The sequence below is a fragment of the Periophthalmus magnuspinnatus genome, chromosome 18 (assembly GCF_009829125.3).
Source record: "Periophthalmus magnuspinnatus isolate fPerMag1 chromosome 18, fPerMag1.2.pri, whole genome shotgun sequence".
Classification (NCBI taxonomy): domain Eukaryota; kingdom Metazoa; phylum Chordata; class Actinopteri; order Gobiiformes; family Gobiidae; genus Periophthalmus; species Periophthalmus magnuspinnatus.
Window position 1 is genome coordinate 11,106,672 of NC_047143.1, and position 22,193 is coordinate 11,128,864.

At 41.0% G+C, this 22,193-nt stretch overlaps 1 protein-coding gene across 1 annotated transcript; it reads left to right on the forward strand.

Moving 5' to 3' along the window:
• The first annotated feature begins 1,139 nt into the window (after window positions 1–1,139).
• On the forward strand, window positions 1,140–19,225 carry gigyf1a (GRB10 interacting GYF protein 1a). Its single transcript, XM_033983942.2, has 25 exons — window positions 1,140–1,359; window positions 3,129–3,650; window positions 3,729–3,792; window positions 4,439–4,568; window positions 5,413–5,508; window positions 8,953–9,070; window positions 9,186–9,294; window positions 9,416–9,615; window positions 9,740–9,972; window positions 10,261–10,384; window positions 10,456–10,623; window positions 10,728–10,882; window positions 11,437–11,599; window positions 12,392–12,606; window positions 13,146–13,258; window positions 13,479–13,579; window positions 13,654–13,727; window positions 13,811–13,948; window positions 14,147–14,323; window positions 14,599–14,816; window positions 14,888–15,042; window positions 15,123–15,286; window positions 15,363–15,407; window positions 15,710–15,854; window positions 17,190–19,225. Exons 3-25 carry the CDS (start codon window positions 3,758–3,760, stop codon window positions 17,255–17,257), a joined length of 3,144 nt encoding a protein of 1,047 aa, XP_033839833.1. The 5' UTR covers window positions 1,140–1,359; window positions 3,129–3,650; window positions 3,729–3,757; the 3' UTR covers window positions 17,258–19,225.
• Window positions 19,226–22,193: the final 2,968 nt, after the last annotated feature.

Here is a 22,193-nt window from a genome sequence, read left to right on the forward strand (position 1 = left end):
GATTCTAACCTCTACTTCCACCTTCACATCAAAAAGTCAACAAATCCTGTTTTCTCCAACTCCACACAATTAATAAAAGCAAACATGTCCTCTCCTGCTCTAACCTGGAAAAAGTCATCTACATTCTCATCTTCTCCTGTCTACATTATTGCAAAACCCTCCTCTCTGGTTTTGACACCAAATCCATCTCCCATCTGGTTTGGAACGCAGAAGCCAGGCTTCTCACTGGTTTTGAAAGACATCACCCCAGTTTTGGCTTTTCTTCACTGGCTGCCTGTGCAATTCAGAATTCATTTTAAGATTTTATTGATCACTTTTAAAGCTCATTTGGGTCTTGCGCCAAAGTTACATTTCAGAACTTTTAACCCCCTCCGAGCACTCATGCAGCCTCAGGCAGGTCTCTGAGAGCTCTTCCAAAGTAGAGGATGATGGATCCTTCTCAGTCTGGGCGCCTCAGATTTGGAATGACCTGCCTGAGGCGGTAAGGCTTGCATCATCAGTACCATCTTTTAAAACACTTCTTAAAACAATTTTTTATCAACTGGCCTTCCTTTAACTGTTAGTTAAATTGTTTGATCCTATTTTCTTTATTTTATTAATTGATCTCTGTCTGCTTCATTATCTCTTTGTGTATGCTTCTTTATTTTTATTATTTTTATTATTATTATTATTATTATTATTATTATTATTATTATTATTATTATTATTAAGAATCCTATGAATATGACAACAATCCAGCCATTACAACAAAGTAGGCAGTTGGCTTACGTTAAACCTGTAGTTTCATGAGATCCGCTAACTAAATTAACTTCTTCTTTTTTTCTTTCTTTCTTTCTATTATTATTATTATTTTTTTACCTTTATAGCCTCATAACAGTAGGCCAGTAGGTAAACATTAGGCTCGTGCAATTTTTACTATTCGCTATTAACTTTGCATTTAGATAAAGCCTTTGCCTTCTATACGTGTACTTTTAGAATAAAAATAATAATACCTGTTCAGATGTAGTTGGGATACTTGGTCCAATGCGATTCCCGGCTGTGGGCCGTGGTTGTGGGCTGCTACTCTGGCGGTGGTGCCCCTCTCCGCCGCTTGGCAGTCCTCAGTCACGTGGTGTCATATGGACCGCCATGTTTCCGAAACACAAACAACAAGAAGAGCAACGATCCAGCAGACACACTGATACGCAGCAGCGACCGTCGGAGGAGAGGGAAAAAACAAGACATTACATTAATATCACGTCATTGTCAATATAGGATTATGTCGAATACAAACATTTACAGTGTTTAGAGACCAATGCATGCGATAATCTGACCGTAGACAGACCGTGCAGACCACGTTAGTAACAACAAACAGTAAAGGTAAGCCACGGTTCCTTTTTGCAGCTTCTAGCAAGTTAGCTCACTAGCTAGCTAAAATGCTAACCTTAGCTTGTGCATGAAATGATGATTCGACTTCTTTTACGACGCTTCTCTTGTGAAAAATAATACCATGTTTTCACTAGTGATTTCTTATTGTATCAATATACCTATTTGCGCCGCAGCGTTTGGCTTTAACGCGGCGATAGTGTAGATGTCTGTCCGCACATTGGCGGAGCAGGCCCGGCTAAACTTACCCAGATCACTCCGCCCCCCCTCCGCCATCATTCTGTGTCATCTGAACCTCCAGCCGAGGCCTATTCAACAAACACCGAACTGTACACACCAGGCCAGTTCGCACGGAGCCAAATCCTAACCCCAAACACGGGAACATGACTTTATAATGGCATTCAGGCGGTAGTAAAGACGAGAGCACCCGTTTATTCCAGAGCCTTTGGTCCCCGACGAGCTAGCTGTGCTAAAGAGGCTAAAGTCAGTTCCGTGTGCAGTGGCAAGATGCGCCATGGAGTAAACAAGTCCGAACATAGAGTTTCAGACTAATTAGAATATCAAATACAACTTACAACTTTGTGTTTTCTATGTTGTAGCTGAAAATGTTTTGACCACTTTTTTCAAACTGTGAAATAATATTCACAACAGCGCCACTTTCCTTCAATGAAACCTCAATGTTGAGGGTTTTTTACACGCAAGTGGACGTTATCCATTTTATTACAATTACTACCGTAAGCAGGTATTTATTTGCACTCCTTACAAGTTTAATTTCACTCAACTTTAATATTAAAAAAAATTCCAAACACTGGCCCAAATCCATAGCACGATGTGGTCCCTTTGCAAAATTTTCATGTTTGTATGTAAACAGTGAACGAGATCTACACGCGTGCAGAAATGATTTAAACTTAAAAGCTGCCTATGGACAGTATTGAGAAAATTGCATCATTTGATTTATTTTATTTGAAAGCTTTTAATACCATGGGGCTCGTCTAAATGACTGAGGGATCGCAAATACAATGGAAAGTGAAATGGCAAGAAATTCATCAACATTCATTGTCATGCATCATTCCTCTGTATATCTATTTATATAGTATAGACCTGCATGAGCTAAATAACTTTTTGAACATTTGAAATTGGGAAACCACAAATACACAAGCTGTATTAAAGATCCTATATTACACAAAATTGATTATTCAGTGCTTTTAGTCTTATTAGTACGTTGTTACCTCATCAAAAACATACCTGGATTTATGTTTTGTTTCATTCACTCAAGTTTAATAAACCAAGATTAGTCAGTCAGTCTACATCTCCAAAGCTCAAAATGATCTGTTCCACGTTTTGATGTCATGTAGGTAATTTTCAAGTTAACAGCTACCTTTTCCATTTTTGTTTTGTAGAAATTGGCAATTCCAGGGCTGAAATGATCCAAATGATTCTAGTGAAGGTGTAAAGGGTTTAAAAACACAGTGGAGCACTTCCTATATCACTACATGGCATCACAAAGTGGAACAGTTTTCTCCATTTGAGAGAATATCTTAAATATGCAGGATTTATGTGTTTAAACATGTGTGAATGAAACAAAACGCAACTCCAGCTATGTTTTTGATGAGGAAATAGCATTATGACATAGATGAGAAAATAGCGTAATATAGGCCTTGAATCATGATATGACTGACACCAATTTGATCAGCAAAATATCATATTGTTATAGAGCCCAGTCCTAGCCTGGAGACATGAACCTCTCTTTTTTGCTTCTGCAGTGGCGCAAAAGGAAGAGGTCAGATCTTAAGGAGTCACCTGGAGGCTCTCCCTCAGTTCACTGGGAGCAGGCAGAGCAGGCGCTGAAGAGGAGAGCTCACGTCTGCTCGTGGCTCCAGCAGACGGTCCTTCACCTATTGGCTGTTCCTTACCCTTGTGGTCGATTGAGTTCATCTCTTTACCTTTAATGTGAGGCATAACTGCTGTACAAAAACCTTCATATTCAAAAGAAGAGTGTTTATTTTTTTCTGTAGTAAGTTTTTTTATGTTTTGGCTGTGAGTAGCAGGAGCTTCCATTCTTAACGGTAGTCAAACCCCTTTGCATTCTAAAGTCTTGGTCTGATTACCTGGTAGTCCTCAAACACCTGAAACTGGCAGCTATTTTTCTGAATCGTGAGTGTTTGGGGCGCTCTGTGACCACAGCATAAGCACCACTCAGCCTTTTAGTCACCTTAGCCTAATTTAAGCCTACCAGCTCAAGCCTGCTCCAGCTCAGTCCAGCCTGCTCCGAATACCTGGACAGGGTAAGGCCAAGGGGGATGAGAAAGAGGAACTCCTTCAAATGTTCTAGTGCCCTTTTGAATAAAGCTCTGTCTTATTAGATACTCAATACTGTGTGGACGTGAGGAATATGACAGCTGAGACTCTTAACTTCGGCCCAGAATGGTAAGTCAGTGTCAGGTTTTCCATGTTCTGTTTTCAAACACTGTTATACATGTTACTGATTAATATTCATAATTTTGTTAAAGATGACGTATTGTGCTTTTGTCTGCTATGTAGTTATAATCTATGACACCCATGGATCATTATTTTATAATTTGGACATTGTGAATTGCATTATTGATCAACAACTTAATTAAACAACTCTGCTGACCATTGCATTATAAAATCATGGTACTCAATGGGAGCAGATGTTGCCGTGAACATTTGGACCTTTGAAGGATAGGGGTAAATCACGCTAGCAAGCATCAGATTTTTTTTGTACCAAAATGACTATGCAATGCTGCCGATTAAGAAAATTGGAAAAGTACAGAGAAGTGGGCATATACCTGGGCCAGAGAATACAGGATTGGATTGACAGTGTAGTATTTTGAAAATAAAATTTCATTGCTCAGATCATTCCAATCATTCCAAATAAAACTTAACTTCAAAGCTCTAAAAAGTCTATTTTTGCATAATAGGTCTGCTTTAACAATTTTGTAAACATATCTATGAAGGCTGTCAATGCTGTACTTTCCAAATGGTTAGTGCTAGAGGGCAGACATGCATGAATATCTTGAAATTCATTAACTGCTTTCCCTGACCTCTACAGGCTCCGTGCACTGTCCAGTGGGGGGAGTGTGACCTCTCCCCCTCCCTCCCCTGCCATGCCAAAGTACAAGCTGGCCGAGTATCGCTACGGCCGAGAGGAGATGTTAGCACTTTATATCAAAGACAACAAGGTCAGTAAATGTACGCAAACTGTCAGCGTGATATACAGTGTAAATTTTCTGTAGTTTATTTTTGACGATGAATTATGATTTTCAGCTGCCAAGTTGGGCTGAGTTATACACTGGTTCACAACAGAACAAATTCTTTTTGACAAATGATTTTTGTGGAAATATGTACATTGTCGGTGAAAAAAAACCTAGACCTGTCATAATAACTACTATATCGACCTAATGTTCAATAGATGATAGATGGAACAAATATTTTTGGGGTAAATATTTACTGTGGCTACTTCTTATTTTTCTGTAAGTTGAATTGTGAATTTCTATGACTGATGACTCTGACTCATAGATACAAACTAATTAAATGTTTTATTTTGTTACTTATTACAGCTCATATTTTTATATATATATATATATATATATATCTATATATATATATATATATATATATATATATATTATAATTTTTATTAGTTGTTTGTTTGTTTTTAAACAATATTATACATTTAGAGTTGTTGTTTTTTCTGGGTTAGCCTGTTTTATGGTCTGGTTTCAATATTATTGTTAATCATCTACATTTACTTCAACAATATATCACACTTCGAAATTGTCACAGGCCTAGAAAGACCCCATAGTGATTAAAGTGATTAACATTTTGAGACTAAATATTTAATCTTGTGAATGGGGGAAAAGTCCTCCTAATGTTGCATTTAACAGGAAGCCATCTATAACCAGGCTGCTTTGTGAAACTGAAGGAGCCTAAATGGGCCACGTGACAGTAATTCAGAACATAAACTGACAAAAATGCTGAAAAATTGTGGAAAGGTGTAAATCAAGTGTCCTAAAATTATTTCAGGTCCCAGAGGACATGCAGGATAAGGAGTTTGCTGCTATTCTGCAAGATGAGCCCATGCAGCCCCTAGCACTGGTGCCTCTCACTGAGGAGGAGCAGGTAAGGGGCACCACACTTTCTAGCAATCGTTATTTCCACTGGATGGCTCTGCAGTTCTCTACTCTAACTGGCACATAGGGCTGGGCCATATTGACAAGGATATCCTGCATGTTCCTGCAATCCATCAGAAATATAAAAACATGACACTTTTAAAAGATAAAATCTGAGTCTGTCACATTTTTATGTTTTGTTTGCTCTTTTTGCGGTATTTTGAGATTGTTTCTATTATAAAGTATATGCCTGATACAATATTAGGAGATTGTGTATAAATCAGTACAATACCCACCTGTACTAGCACCCTTTATTTAAATTATTTAAATTTCTGGAGACAGTTTTAAAATCATTGATTATGATAGATTAAAATTACAGAGCAAGTTTGGCTACAGCTCTGCTTCCATATAGGATTTGCTTGACAGTCTCTTTAAAATAAGGCTAGGTGATCTAGCAAAAAATTCACAAGATTTTTTTTTTCTCTGGTTGATTTATCACAATCTAAAATGTGTATTTCAAATGGCTTTCAATATTCATTTTATGAACATAAACATGACTTTTACTACCCACTAACAAAAAGTTGCCTACATTGCTCTTCCAGTGCCCAAACTTTGCTCCAAACTACATACTGTTACAGATAAAAATAACAATGTCATTGACATGGAAGCTGAAGCATATGCGCAGGTCCCTTAGAAATAAGGTTGACAAGCCCAAGGAAAACATCCGTTGGCAAAAGAACTACAGGAATTGCTGTATTTTTCACTCTGAGTGAGACCTGTCTTACAGCGAATGGCCAGGATGGAGATCTGTATAAGGATGGCTTCGGCACCCCCTTGTGCTTGGACAAAAATGTTCAAACTAAAGGGAAAAGATGAAAGGATGCAGAGTATGGCTCTGTATAAACAAACTTAACTGCAACTTTGTGACTGTGAACAAGCGAATTTGCGCTCCTGGTATTCAACCCTTATCGATATTGCTATGCCTCTTCTACTTACCTTGAGAATTCCCTCAAATCTTTGACTTAGAACAAATATACTCAACAATAACAAACGCTGATTTGGTTTCCCGTGTGGTGTGTATGATGATCTACAAAAACTACAGTCCGTTTTACCAGACGGTTTATCACGAGGGATTTAAATCTTGTGTCCCTGAAAAGAACCAATTTCCTCTAATACATCACCAAATCAGGCAGAATAAGACTCTTGATCTTTGTCATGGGTTGGTGCAGGTGCAAGTCCCCCCTCTCCTCCGCTGGGATCCTCTGATTATAACTCTGTGCATTTACTGCCTGCATACAAGACACTCAGCAGAGGATAGTGCAGATCAAGGGAATAGACTACTGGAATGGACTGAATACAGAAGTGCTATGACTGTACAGACTGGGGTGTTTTTAAAGACTTCTGCAATGACCTGGATGAACTGAGAGATGTAATTTGCTCTTACACAGCTTTCTGCAGTGACCTAATCGTTCCTTGCAAACAAGTAAAAATGTATTCAGATAATAGGGCTTGGATAAATAACCGCATTAAGGCCTGCATAATAGAAAAAGGCATGCCCATAACAAGAAAGGGCCTGCGTCTGAATATCAGGAGGCAAACAAAAAATGTAAATTTAACTGTCTAAAGCAAGGAGGGATTACAAAAATGATTTTGAAAATAAAATATCTGAAAACAAGGATCAGCTTGGTCTAGCATGAAGGCTATTAGTTACCCACCAAACCAAAAGTGTAAATTAAATGTCATTAGAGGGCCACAAATCAGTGAAGGACCTTGCAGATGCTCTAAACAGCTTTTACACTATATTTGAGATTGTGATTTTAATTATGACATTTAGGGACTTCAAAATTGACTTAAGGATGGACATCACTTTATTATACCTATTTAAGGAAGAAAGAAAAGGCTCTGAAGGTGTCAAAAGTTAATAAGAGCCAGGGCCCCGATATTGTCTGTGGCCACTTGGTTAGAACTTGTGCAAAACAATTGAGCTCAATTTGTCATTACCTCGTCAACAAATCTTTAGAGGAACAGCACTTTCCACAAATCTGGAAAGAGACAGTGATTCCCATCCCACAGGGATTCCCAAATCCAGTGCACCTAAAACTAAATGACTGTAGGCCAGTGGCCCTCACTTCAGTGGCAATGATTATATATATATATATATATATATAAAACAATAAGGTGAAATCTTGAGGAAAAAGTGAACCTTTATATGCAGTTTGCGTATAGACCTCACAGAGGGGTGGAAGATGCAGTTACTTTGTTACACGTTTTTTTTTGTTTGTTTTTTTCATATTTTTTTGTCATATGTTCACCTACTCCTTGTCTTTTTCTCATCAGGTTTTAATACCATACAGCCACATATTTTTAGCAAGGTGTCTTTTGGATAATTTTAACCTTGATTCTGGTTTAGTTGGTTGGATTTTAAACTTTAGTAAATCAAAAGCAAAAAGGTGGAAGGGTGAATTGAGTTTTATATGGGAGCCTCTGCATACAGGTTCACCACAAGGTGTCCTTTTCCCCCTTTTTATCTTGTGTACTGGGTGTCAAAACAAGTACAGTAACAGGTCAATCATTAAATATGCAAATGTTATTGTTAGCCTTCTCCAAGGGAATGAAAATAATTGGTTCTGAACATATTCATGTGTCTAGCAAAACCATTTGACACTACACCACAAAGACATGATCGACTTGAGAAAGACCCCACACACTCCTATGGTGACACGCATTCAAGGGGAGACTATGCAGTGGGTGGAGTCATACAAATACGTTGGGACAATCATAGACTCAAAACTGTGCAGCTGTGATAAAGAAGGGCCGCCAGACTGTACTATGTGAGAAAAATATCCTTTTTTAACAATGATAAGACCATGATGACTTTTTTTAAATCAAGCTTTTATTGAATCTGTTTTATGATATTGTCTGGTCTCACGGTTTAGCAGTCTGCTTTCCCAGCTTGTCGAATGGTCCAGTGAAGTAATTGGAGACACCCAACTGCCCCTGAGTCTCTGTACTCCAGACAGCTTCAGAGCTTAGCCACGGCCATTTTAAACGATGAATTGCGCATTGCATTGGGCAAAGGTACCTGGTCCCAAGATGCAAAATTAAGCGCTTGACAAGCATCTTTATCCCAGCAGCTGTTTGTTAAATAAGCTGTAAACTGCACCTTAATTGTTTTATATATTGACATTGTTTTTAATGACATGCTTTTATTCATGTGCTCTTTTTAAATTTTATCATGTTTTGATCCCATCATGTTTTGGGAGACTTTCATATTTTAAATGGATTTTATGTGTGTGTTCAATTCACCTCAATAGCCCAGCCCTATTTAAAATCCCTTGTATATTACATTAAGAGCCTAATGTTTGGGCTCTGATCACCCTCATCATACACTCAGACTGTAGGCTGCTGAATGCCTGCTCGCATTGCTGACATTCCTGCTGTGTGACCCCCGCAGAGGAACTTCTCCATGTCTGTGAACAGCGTGGCCGTGCTCAGGCTCATGGGGAAGGGTGTGGGAGGGGCCGCACCAGCCGGAGCGGTCCGAGGCCGAGGGGCCGCACGAGGCAGTCGAGGTGAGGACTAATGAATGTGCATTAGTGTATAACAGCCCATGGATTCCACATTACTGTGTTTCTTGTCTACAGTCACCTTTTATTTGTACAATAACAAGCCCTCATCTGTTTTAAGGCCGTGGTCGAGGTGAAAGTGGGTTTTACCAAAGAAGTATTGAAGAATCTGAGGTGGGTTTTGGCCGCAATGTTCGAGAGATACATCGCAGTCAGAGCTGGGATGACAGGTGACGCATCCCTTCTTTCACTCAGCAGCTGAAATGTTGAAATTATTATTTTCTGTTTACAATATTGGATCTCTAAATGTATAAAATGTAATTTTCCTCTCATTGGTAATCCTATCCCCAGGGGTGAGCGCCGCTTTGAGAAGCCGCTAAGGAGAGAGGTGGGCCGGCCGGGCTTTGAGGAGTCGGGGCCCCCCCCTGCTCCAGGGAGGAAGGAGTATGCAAGGGCTGACAGCGATAACTGGCGCACTCTCCGAGAGGAGCAGGAGGAGGAGGAGGTGGAGCCGGGCAATAACTGGAGACTGGCCGGATCACGCAGGGATGGTAGGGATCATGCTTGCTCACACAGTGCAATGCCAACAAGACAAAATCTGTTTTAGAAGTTTATATTTGTCCAAGATAAAAGTAGTGTGTAACAGGACATGTTTAATAGTTGTGTATTTGTCAGATGGTGGTCCTCGCTCAGCAGGCTGGCGGGATCACACTGGCCCTGGGGAGGGTCGCAGGAGGAAGTTTGACTTTGACTTCCGTGATTCTGAGGGCCATGGAGGAGGAGGACGGCGGCGCGCGGGCAGCGATGGGCCAGACGACGAGAGGGATGGCCTGCCCGAGTGGTGCACTGATGAAGAGGACAGTGAGATGGGCACCTTTGACTCCTCTGGAGCCTTCATGCCTCTGAAGGTGTGTAGATTGTAGTATCTGGGGTTATGCACACACAACTAACTACACGTATTACAGTAACAAGGTGAATGAAAATGTGCTATGACCAAAAAACATAGTTTTTGACCTTCTTAATAGAAGAAAAAGCATTGGAAAAAATGTACCGTGTTGTGGTCCTGGTTTAGTCTTAGATTTGGGCAGGTTGACTCACCCTTTTTAGATGTTAAAGTTTAGCAAATGGTTTATAAAAAGTTCCATGGTTCCAGTGCACATCTCAGGTACTGGATCAGTGTAATATTTTGTTCCTAGAAATCTGGAAAAGATGCCATCCTGGAGGAAGACCTGGAATTTAAAGGAATAGAAGATGAGGAGGAGCATGAGGAGAGTCTTGAGGACCCAGAGAAAAATTGTGCTGAAGGAGACAAAGAGCTGGGTGAGGAAAATCTGTGTGTATGTGTTTGTGTGTTTATTTCTATATTTTATATTCTGTTTTTTTGCCTCTAGAGCGTAACAAAGCTGGTGCTGGGACATTGAATGGTGAGGAGAAAGAATCTTCTCCCTCTGCTTCTCCTACTCGATGCAGCCCTCCATCACAGGAACCTCAGCCCAGTGCGGCGGTCCCAGTGGTGGACAACGGGCTATCTCTGAAGTCCAACAGCGCAACCAGCCAAGGTGCGTCATGAAGCTCTGAAGGACTCTAGTCCTGGCTTGGCAAAGTCAGTCAGGTTAGATGAAAAGTGCTGGTCTGACTGCTCTGACTTTTGTTTTTGTTGCAGATGTATCTATAATGGCTGACTCAAAAGCTCATCTCTCTTCAAGCACGGTTGCCCCATGTGTCCTGCCTCCCCCTCCTCCTTCCTCTGCAGCCCCTCTGCCCCTCACAGGCGGAGGAGACCCAGAGGACGACGAAGGCATGAAGCATCTTCAGCAGGTATGAATACACAAGCATTAAAAGGGGACCTATTATGCTAAATTGACTTTTCAGAGCGTTTAACCATGCTGTCTCCCTCACTCATTTACCCTTCCCAAGTTAAGTGCATGTGATTCATACATGTTTGAGTCATCTTTGTACTCCTGTATTCAAGACGTCATTGCTACTATCTACCCCTAATTAATTACAGCTGATAATTTTAAAGCCTGTTGCTGTTATTGGATGGCCTGGGCTGGTCAGATGCCCTTTTCATAGCCACTTATTTCCCCCTAAGATTTAAGTAGCACATTATTGTATAGTGAAAGATGTGCTAACCTCGGTGTCGAGGTTTGGCCATTCTGTTTTAATTTTTTTGGATACAGTGGAAACATTTTCTCTCTGCAGAACTGATGCACAGTGTTTACATGCAGCATATGGCCATGCATTCTGAATGGTTGCTGTCTTTGTTATTGGTAGTTGTATATGTTCAGGGGTCTATGTGCTTCTGACAAGCTTCAACTAATATCGATAGTGATGGAGTGTTCAACAGCTAATGTGTGTCTGTCTGTGTGCAGGAGGCAGAGAAGATGGTGGCTTCACTGCAGGATACGTCTCTAGAGGAAGAGTGCTTCACTCAGGCTCTGCAACAGGAGAGTCGCAACACGGCTGCAGCTCTACCCCTGTCTCACGAGGCTGCCATGAAATGGTTCTACAAAGATCCACAGGGAGAGATCCAAGGTATACCTTTCTATGAGGGATTGTACATTAAGCAATAATACTGCTAATCACACTATTATCATTTATGATAGATTTATTATGATTGTGATAATTTGCAACATAGATAATCAGCATTACACCGTCATTTTTTGTAGAAAAAAAAACAACTATCCATATCCATGATGCTAATTTCCAGATTTTTTTCAGCATTAACAAGTACTTCTATAATAATCATTGGATTTTTGGCCTAAAAATGCTTTGCAGTGCATTATTCATTCACTTCATTCAGTGCACACTCAAGATAGTTTTAAAGCCACAGCTGCTCTGGGGCAGACTGTCAGAAGCGAGGCTGCCAATCTTCACCATCAACCCCTCCACCCACCTTGCCTAGTATGAAAGTGTTGTGTATGTTGGTGGTGGTTGAAGTGTCTTGCCTAAGAACACAATGAAACTTTGCCACTGGAGCCCTACCAGCGGTCTCCCATCCTGAGATCTGACAAGATTAGGCTTTGAGAAGGTGGTTTGGCTACATGATGTTTTGTGTCCAATATTTGTTTAAACATGTATTCATTTGATGATTAAAGAATGAATGATCTCTTTTTAACTTAAGTACATGATCCATAGAGTCATTTGAGTATATTTCCATTTTTAAATCATCATTTTTTTAATGCGCTATTATGGTTGCAGTTATTTTGGCCATGATACTTTGTACTACATAGACATCCTAACAAAAGTGTATTGCTGTTTGCATGGCTGCGGGATTAATATTATGTTCACAAACACATTTTCTGTGGCTGGCTCTTTCTCTCTCAGGTCCCTTCAGCACTATGGAGATGTGTGAGTGGTTCCAGGCAGGCTACTTCACCATGACCCTGCTGGTCAAACGGGGCTGTGATGAAGGCTTCCAGCCACTGGGGGATGTCATCAAGATGTGGGGGCGTGTACCATTTGCCCCCGGGCCCTCTCCTCCACCCCTGCTGAGACCACCACCACAGCGCCCTCAACCCAGCCGGAGCTCCACGGGGACTGTGAGTTACAGCTCATTAAAGGGCCAGTACCTGATTTAAATTTTATTCTTGTCAAGATAAGTGCTCTTTACATCAGGCATTATATTTTAAAAGCTACTAAATAAGAAATTAGTTGAGACTGTAAAATATAATCTTATTAATTCCACATAGCTTTTTCATGGGTAATAACTCATACATGGGTAATAACTAATAAAGGAACTACTGATTCCACTCTTTATATACTGTCAAGTTATTAGTGTTTCACTGAATCATATATTTTAAATGTGCTTTTTGGACTTAAAACAACTGCGTTATAGATATTAGTTACCACGTAGCTGGTTAACCTCCGCAGTCACTGTTAAACTCGCTGTCACAGACTAAATTGTGTTCCTCACTCATAGTTTGAAATTAGATACAAGCCCTTTTACGGGGATTATTCTTTCCAGAAATCACTTATGTTCTCTTTCTCACTGTTTGTTTATAATCAACCACTGGTACCATTCAGCTCATGAGATATGTTCCATAGATGTATCCGTGGTGCTAACTTGGTTTTCCTGCAGGGTAATCTGGACCAGGACCGGCTAAAGAAGCAGCAAGAGATGGCTGCTGCAGCTCTTTATCAGCAGCTCCAGCAGCAGCAGCAGCAGCAGCAGCTATTCCAGCTCATAAACAGGTACCGACAAGCCAGGTAGCTGGTGTGTGTAGTGGAAACCCATGAAACAAAAGGACAGCCCAAATATAAGCTCTGGGTCTGATCTTGAGCATTTTTTTAAATAAAAAAAAAAAAAGTCTGACAATGAAATATGTCCATCAAATTATGTCACCCAGTTAAATGCATGTGGCACGACTAAAAATTAAAATGTTCGTTGGTATTTTTTTTTTTTGTGTTACAGGTGCAGTGAGCAGGGTATGATGCCTTCGATGAACAGGTCGATGTCAGTGCCAGACACAGGGTCCATGTGGGACATGCATACCTCAGCTTCACAGCCATCAGGTACTGTCACATGTGAAGATTTTGTACTCATGTGATACTGCACAGATGCTTAAGCAACCCCTGTGTCTGTTTAGGTGGTGAAGCCAGTCTTTGGGACATAACAATGAATCCTTCTACTCAGGGTCCAACTCTTGAACAGCTTCAAAAGGTCTGTGTCAGCACACATTGTATTCAATTTGTGTCCTTATTACATGTTGGTGTTTTTAAGCTTAACATGGTTGTTTTCTGAAGCTCCAGGAAAGGAGAGATGCTGAACTCAGGGCTAAGCGCGAGGAGGAAGAGCAGCGTAAGCGCAGGGAGGAGAAGAGGAGACAGCAGCAGGAGGAGCAGAAGAGGAGAGACGAAGAGGAGCTCTTCAGACGCAAGCAGGTAGTGTACTTTTTACAATGGTAAGGACTTGTAGGTTTAATCTTTGATCTCTTAATACAGGGTAAACTGCATCAGAGATGGTAAAATGCAGGCTACTACACAAGGCTTCTATAGTCTAGCCCTTGTATTTTTCAGTACATGATAAGCAGTACCAGTACACAATGGTCTTTTTAACCTTTTGCACGTGTCCTTGTTCAGTGTCGGCAGCAGCAGGAATTAATCTTGAAACTGCTGCAGCAGACCCCTCAGGCCCCAGGGCCTGGGGCCAGTGGCTCGAGCTGGGGAGGAGCGCCCTCTTCTGGCCTGTCCAAATCGGGAAAGCCCCCTGCTCTGGCGCTGTTGGAGATGCAGCAGAGAGCCCAGCAAAGAGACCGTGTAAGTACTAGATTTCTTATTTTTTATTTTTGACCACTTGATGATATTTTACTTAATGTTATATCTGTGTTATCTAACAAGAGAAGAGGGCATCAAAGACCTTTCAAATAATATGTAACACCTCATTGGCAAAGTTCCACACAAGGCTGATTAAGACCAGGCATTAAACAAGTCAACCTGAACAGAAAACGTCTGTGATGACTCAGTCTTCCTTATTGTAAGGGACAAACGGCAGCTACTGACTTAGGAACTGATGACAGGTTTTGTTCTTCCAGCATTCAGGCATGTCTATGAGCAACTCGTCCATGGGAAACCAGTGGATTGAGGGCATTGGGATGTGGGGTGGCGCGGGGGCCATGGAGGGTAAATCTGCCAGTGGAAGCTCTGGTGGGAGCATGGGCATGTGGGACGAAGCTGTTAAGAACCAGAGCCTCCGCTCCAACTCTAACAACAGCATGGGCCTGAAGAACAGCCGCAGCAGCCCCTCGCTCAGGTACACACAACTCTGCCTCTGTCTGTCTGTAACCACCTTTGCCTTGGCTGACTGTGTGCTTTGTTCTGCAGTGAACAGTACATGATGCGTCGGAAGCGCACAGATGATGAGGAGAAGCTGCTGAAGCTGCTGCAGGGCATGAAGCCTCAGGATGGCTTCACCACATGGTGTGAACAGATGCTGCACGCTCTCAACACCTCTGCCAATAACTCCTCCTCTCTGGACGGTGGGCTCACAGCATGCCTTTACACCTTTCACTGGGCACGCCACAGCAAATTGACTGATGCCATTTCCCTCTCTCTCCAGTGGCCACTATAGTGGCTTACCTAAAGGAGGTGGAGTCACCCTATGCAGTGCTGGACTTTATCCGGTCCTATCTAGGGGACACAGTGGAAGCCAAAGAGTTTGCCAAACAGTTCCTGGAGCGACGTGCCAAACAGAAAGCCAACCAACAGAGGCAGCAGCAGCAGGTAGATCTTCAAACATTGGAATATCCACTGATACTATGTAGAATGCATTATTCATGCCTTTCATTGTTTTCAACAGTTATCAAAGGAAGTGGCCGGGTTGAACATGAACTTCCCTCTGCAGGTTAGTATTTTGATATTCTTTCATACTTGTAAAGGGAGAAAACTTTGTAAATATGTAAATGTTCCTTTTGTTATATTTAAGTATTTCATAAACCATACCCTCTCTGAGTTGTTGTATTGTGCAGGGTGATCTTGAGAACCTGCTTAGCAAACTTAAGTGTTGCTGTTCATAATATTTTTGTCATGTTGTCTCTAGCTTCTGTCAGTCCCAGTATTTTAGACTCCCAAAAACATGCCCTTCATATAGTCACGTCTGTTTCCTTTGACCCTTTGTTTACACACTTTATAACTTTTATTTCTCAGGAGTCAATGCGAGGTATGAACCCTAATACCCTGCAGTCCATGTTCCAAGCCAACCACATGGGCAAGGCAGGGCTCTATGACAACCAGGGAGGGAAGATGAAGAAGAAACAGCCCCTGATGCTGCACTCCGACCCCAGCATCTTAGGTGTGTATTCTTCAACAAAAACCTGCTCACTGGGCTATGTGGCAGGGTAGGTTAGACTTTGTGGCTGCAAAAGTAATGAACACTCACAACACATCAGAAAAGGACATTTCAGACTTCTGGTATTTTTAGATCATAGAATGTAATGGTGTCATGCTTCCAGCTGAGTGTATATTACCTGCTTCTAGGCTTGTCACGATAATTTACTATATTGACTTGATATTTAATAAATGATGGGACAATAATTTATAGGAGAGGTCAATTTTTTATTATGGGTACATTTTCCTAGCACTATTTTCTGATCTGTTATGTTAACTCAAGGCATGTTTTTAATGAGAGTTTTGTTTCATTCACACATGTTTAACACACAAACCCTGTATAAAGTTCTTTGCTCAAACTAAAAACACTTTGTTCCACTTTGCGATGTAATGTAATACAGGAAGTCGTCCACTGCGTTTTTAAACTCCATACACCTTCATTAGAATCATTTGGATAATTTCAGCCCTGGAATTGCCCATCTCTACTGAACAAAAGCAAAACGGGAGCTGTTAACTTTAAAACTACCGCTTCATGACATGAGGTGAAAATGGGACATTTTGTGCTTTGAGCATTATTGCATCATTAGGCTGTCTACGTCTCCAAACATGTGTGAATGAAACGGAACACAACTCCAGGTATGTTTTTAACCCTTTAAGGACTGAGCACACTATGGGCCAGTATAGGTCACCTAGACTTTTATATTTTTGTTAGCCATAAAAATCATATTAAAGGAAGTATCAGAATTTACTGCATTTTTTCACACATCTACTTTTTTTTACACATCCATCCGTATGTTTTCTTTTACGCATCGAATAAATGACTGGGAAAATCCCCGCAGCACCCACGCTCTCATTCGTCACCTTCGCGGAGCAACAGAGGCAGATTACCGTAACTGACGGAAAAATATTTAAATAGCCCCGTGCCTCCGTTTTGAGACGCCGTTTGAATTTACTTGAGAGCATGACTGGTTGCGGAGTTACGCTGCTGGAAAGTCCGCATTCGCGCTCTATCGGCGACGATAGCCTTCGACGCTATAGGGTTAAGGAGGTAACATTCTAAAATTGCTTTAGGTTCAGGGTCAATTTTGCGTAGTATAGGACCTTTTTAAGTGTTTTGTTTTTTCTATATTACAGCTCAGGTTTATTGTGCCAGTGGCATAAATTTGTTACAACAATGACAATAATAATATTGAATCACACTTATTACAAATTTGTCATTTTCAAAGCTAGAGGTAGGTAGGTCTATCACAATAACATACTGTGAACAAGTGTCTGACCAGGGCTCTCACTGTCTCCACAGGGTACTCATTCCACAACGCGGGGGACTGTCTGTCTATGAACGACATGGAAATGGTGGAGGAGTACTGAGGCGGAACAGCGCAGCAGCAATAGCTACCTGAGGCCTTCTTGTCTTTTAATCAGACAAACCTGATGACGAATGTGCACTGCTGGGGGAACCGGGGCGGGAGGGGCCATGTTCATGTGAGCAGGGCGCATGGGTATCCTCTGGCACTCAACTACAAGCACCTTATTCTCAACTAATGCACTTTAACGAGACAGGATTTGAAATGTGTGCGTGTGTGTGTGCATGTGAGCGTGAATGAGGAGGGAGGAGGGAAGGGGGGCAGAACTGGAAGGGGAGCAGACACAGCGGTGAGTGACTGTCAGAGGGACCTTTACTTTATCAGAGAGCAAATCCTTTCTCGAAAAGACAAACACTGTTGATATTTCCTGTTCAGCATTTTTTATGTTTATAGAAAAGTCAAGCTATTGAAAAAGTGGATTATAAAAACTTGAAGATTTGCACTTGCCTACAAAAGAGATGAGAAAAATCACAGAAAAACAACAAAACCACAAAAAAGCAAACAAAAACAAAATTACAGGTTGTTTTTTTTTTTTGTTTTTTTTTGGAGAAGTGAATATTTTTGTGAATGTGATGCGTGACAGAGATGTGTGTTGTAATATAACAGTCTGCACAATGTTTTTTTTTCTTTTTGTTGCTTACCAAGATGTATGAAACATAAGAGGCCATTTATGTCTATTTTTGTTCAAATAGTAATTTTGTATTCTCATGAGAAGTGTGTGTGTCCTGTCCAAACTGCGTTTGGATGTTTTAGGAGAGCAGCTGAGAGGAAGAGGCCAATTGCACAACTCTCCTTTCTCTCATCAGCTTCATCCCGAGAGCGACTCTGTAAATGTTAGCTTTGCTTATGTGACCACCACTAGGTTCTCTCCTTAGCTTCTCCTCGTGGAACTGTCTGTGGACAGGCCAATCATGAGGGACGTGACGTGTGCGTGTGTGTACAAATGACTTAAGACTACAGGTACTTGTAAATCCATGTGCTTTTTGTATGACTGCACATTTGTGCCTAAGAACTCTGATAGGGTGCGTGGCCATTGAGACATTAACTTTGGAACGAGTGTATATGTCTGTGTGTGTGCGTGTGTGTGCGCGTGTGCACAGCACAGTGCGAGGTTGTGGATTGGTCCATCTGAAGGTCTGATGTGACCATGTTGCCTTTGTCAGTTCTCGAACTTGTGAATGATAAGTGTCGAGTTTCTGACCTTGAAAAAAACGCATCTTAATGTGCAAATGCACAGGATGGTGCATGAAATGTTAGCATATTGTGTTACGTATTCGTTGTTGCAATTTGATAATGACGAGTTTTCATTTTTAATGAAAAATATATATGAATATATACATTATATACAAAGTTTAAAAGTATTTGGACTAAGATAATGAGCACTTGGGCTGCTATTTTTTGTTCTATTTTTTTTTTCATTATCACCATGTGAAGTGTGTGTATTGTTTCTTAAGAAAATATTGAATGTATTCCAAAAAATAACAAACTTATGCTGATACAGACTTTCCCACAGAAGATTTCAAAAATGGAAACAAAGTTGTTTTTTTACACGGTGAAGTAAATGTGTGGAAACGGTTGAACACACTGCCTCTGTCAGACTGAGCTCTGCTTGTTTACACACCGCATGGACATGTGGCTGCAGTTTAGTTTCTTCACCTTCGCTTTGACTTTTTGTTCCCACGTATAAGATGAGTGGGCTTGCAAGTGCGCTTCTGCCATTTTTGATTAGTTTAGTTGTTTTGGCATCCCGACCTGGATAGGATGCTGTAACTGGACAGTCCAGTGTGGAGCGAGAGCATGGACAGAGCCTGGGCGGACTGGCAGGGTGCTGATCTTCACCTCATCAAAAGCACTCGGCCTGCCCTCATCAACTCACCTATGCACTTTGGTTCATTCAAGCTGTGAGGTACCATTTTAGGGATGGCGACACATCTGCAACAAGAGGACTGTGTTTTTTTTTTTGTTTTTTTTTTAAGGAATTCCCAAAAATCAGAGACTGGAGAGGCCTGCCTTCCCATACTCTTGTAAATAATCATATTTTTGTAGTACTTTGAGGGAGGAAATTTGTCAACGGATGAAGGAAAACTAGCGAATGTTCCAGAATCTTTTTGGATTTGAACTCTGGTGCGTTCCCCTTGGTTTGCCAGTAAAGTGGGATTGGAAGGGAAAGCACATGGACTTGTGGTGGACGTGTTCCGGTGTCCACTCAGCACATCCACAGGAGGAGGTTTTAAAAAAACTGACCGCTGCAGAGGCCAGCCCTTGGGATGGCCCTCAGGAAGAAGACCCCTCCAAATCGAACTCTCTCTGCTCCTCTATCTGCAGGTGAGCGCAGCACAATAACACTGACAAATTTGATATTGTTGTGAAAATACAAGTATTGATTTAACATTTCATGGAGTTGCTTCTAGCCTTTATTTTATTTCAAAGTAAGGTGTAAACCAAAATGGCAGAGGTGTTGAACTCGAGTTTGTAATTTGGTGACTTGACTTCACTATACACTTGACTTGTGACCTGACTGGACTGTGGACTCGACTACAAACTTGACTTGTGGGCCTCAGGATACCTAGAGTCCCACAGGAATTTCAGGTCCAGAGTCATGTCTACTGCAAAGTTTAGGTGGTTTACAGTGGTTCTGAAGTCCATAGAAAAGTTCACAGTGAAGCCAACAGTCAGATTTGCAGTCTGGTCCAGTGTCAAGTTAATGATAATGCCCACAGTAAATAGTTCAGTGCCACTGCACTTCCTGATTGGATCCAGACCGTGCACAGCAGACTTATTTTGAAGAGCCACTTGTACAATATATCTACTGGGACAGATTTTGTTCAAATACATAGGGAAAGAAATTGGCTATAAGCCCTTTAACTGTAGACTTGACTGTAAACTTACATGTGGACTTGAACTCACTGTAGACTTGTTTTGACTTCTGGTTCATTTTTACTTTGCAGGAGCTGACAGTGCGGTCATCCTGTTTTTTGGGGAGCTCTCCTGTGGCCAGCCCTGGGCCCCCTTCACTCGGTCCTTGACTCATGGAGCCTGGACCCTCAGAAACTTGGTTTTGGCATTTGAACAGGCCCTGTGTGTGAAGCTCAGAGTGTGTCTGACCACTGTGGATTTGTGGATGGCCCCTGAACAGCGGGAGGGACAGACTTTCACCTGACCTCTAAGCCCCGAACTGAAAAAAAACAAAACTCACATGTACAAAAAAACTTGCATAAACTACAAGTTAAAGACACTATCCACGGCAACATCAAGTTACTGTGGCGTTAGCTAGAACCACAGATCAACACGGTTGGACGCATCAAGTTGATCTGCTGTACAGGCGATGAGAGACAGACAACTTTGTACAATTTGTAAATATTCACCAGTTTCTTTCCCATTCTTTTGCTGCATTTCTGTTATAAATGCCTTAAATTGTATAGTTTGGTCCGTGAATGGCTAACTTTGTAAAGAATTGGAACCACCTTGTATGTACTGGTGAAGGACTGCACTATAATGTGCATGTCCAACTGACCCCAGCAAAGGCTAGCTTGAAAGCAGTGGACTTTGTAATTTTGTTCATTTTTGAGTTTCACGATGTATAGTGTATTGTAAGTCTGTGCTGAGGAGTTGAGCTGACAGGCTTTTACATAGAATTCAACTTTTCCAAATATCGGCCCCAATGTTTGTACCTAGAGTTTTGACAATGCACGGTGAAGCCAGTTCCCACTGAAGCTAGTCTACAGAAGCAAGAATGGTGTTAAATCAACCAATGTTTTGTGTAATATGATGTCATGAGTGAAGTATGGTCAAATGGCTCATGAGATGACTAGAATAAATTGTGGATTTGAACTAGAAGGCTTGACAGTCTTGGCAATATTTTACTCAACTTTTAATGATTCCAAATAAAAGGAGAATAGACATTTACATGTGAATTTTGGGTAACTGTTAAATCTAATTAAAATGTGGGGTTTACTCATTTCATATAAGCCAAATAGACCACCGCATTGTCAAAACCCTAAGTACTTTAATTCTGTCAAAAAACCAACCTAATTCTGTAGCTGCGTATTAATTCATATTGTATGATTTGTCAGTATATTCTGATCAACTCATCTTTTTGGCCTCAAAAGTCTGCTGTTAAACATTAACAAGCATATTAAACAGTTTTGAAAAAAATGGAAGATGTGTAAATAGTTTGACTTTTGTTTGATGAACAAATACAAAATAAACAGCATTTAGAAATGATTTGTCTCAGTATGTCTTATTGAAAAGTACATATGCTATTGTTGGGGTGGGTACTGCATAGGAATATTTAGTTAAGGGAAACTACTTGGAGAAGTACTTTTCAGAAATACTTTTACTCCTACTTGAGTAATATTAGATTTGACAGAGCAACAAGTTGGAGTACTGAGTGAGTGTGAGTTACTCTTCCCACTGTAAAAAGCTGTTATTACATGATTTGAACATTTGTATTCCTTGTTACCAGATTATTTTCTTTGTTATATTATTTAATCTATTCTTTTTAATTCTATTTTCCAATATAAATCGATAGTAACATATGTAACGACGGTTCTATCAATCCTGGATGACCACGAGAGGGCAGTGCTGAAAGCATGCTCTTTGAGCAGTAATGCCAAATGTGTCACACCTGTGAGCTCGGATGATGCCCCGGAGGTAGTATAATCCTTCGTAATCCTTGACTCTGTTCCTACAGAATCTTCTTACAGAAATACAAGGATCATGAGAGAGTGTCTCTGGCAAAAAAAACAAAAAAAAAACAAACTCCAAGAGGATGAGAACTCACTCTGATGTTGTAGAATTTGGTGAATGTGCTTGGTGTAGCTAAAGATGCAGCAGCCCATATCATTTCCAACGTGACCCCTCTCATAGGTGCCCATGAAGTGGAGACGCCTCTAGTAAAATGGGCTCCTTCTAGCATGAGGGCCCATTCTATTAAAGGC

Coding starts and splice junctions, on each gene's coding strand:
- gigyf1a (XM_033983942.2), top strand. CDS start 3,758: ATGACAGCTGAGACTCTTAACTTCGGCCCAGAATG. Junction 11,600..12,391: donor TCCACAGGGAGAGATCCAAG/GTATACCTTTCT, acceptor TTTCTCTCTCAG/GTCCCTTCAGCACTATGGAG. Junction 15,408..15,709: donor ACATGAACTTCCCTCTGCAG/GTTAGTATTTTG, acceptor TTTATTTCTCAG/GAGTCAATGCGAGGTATGAA.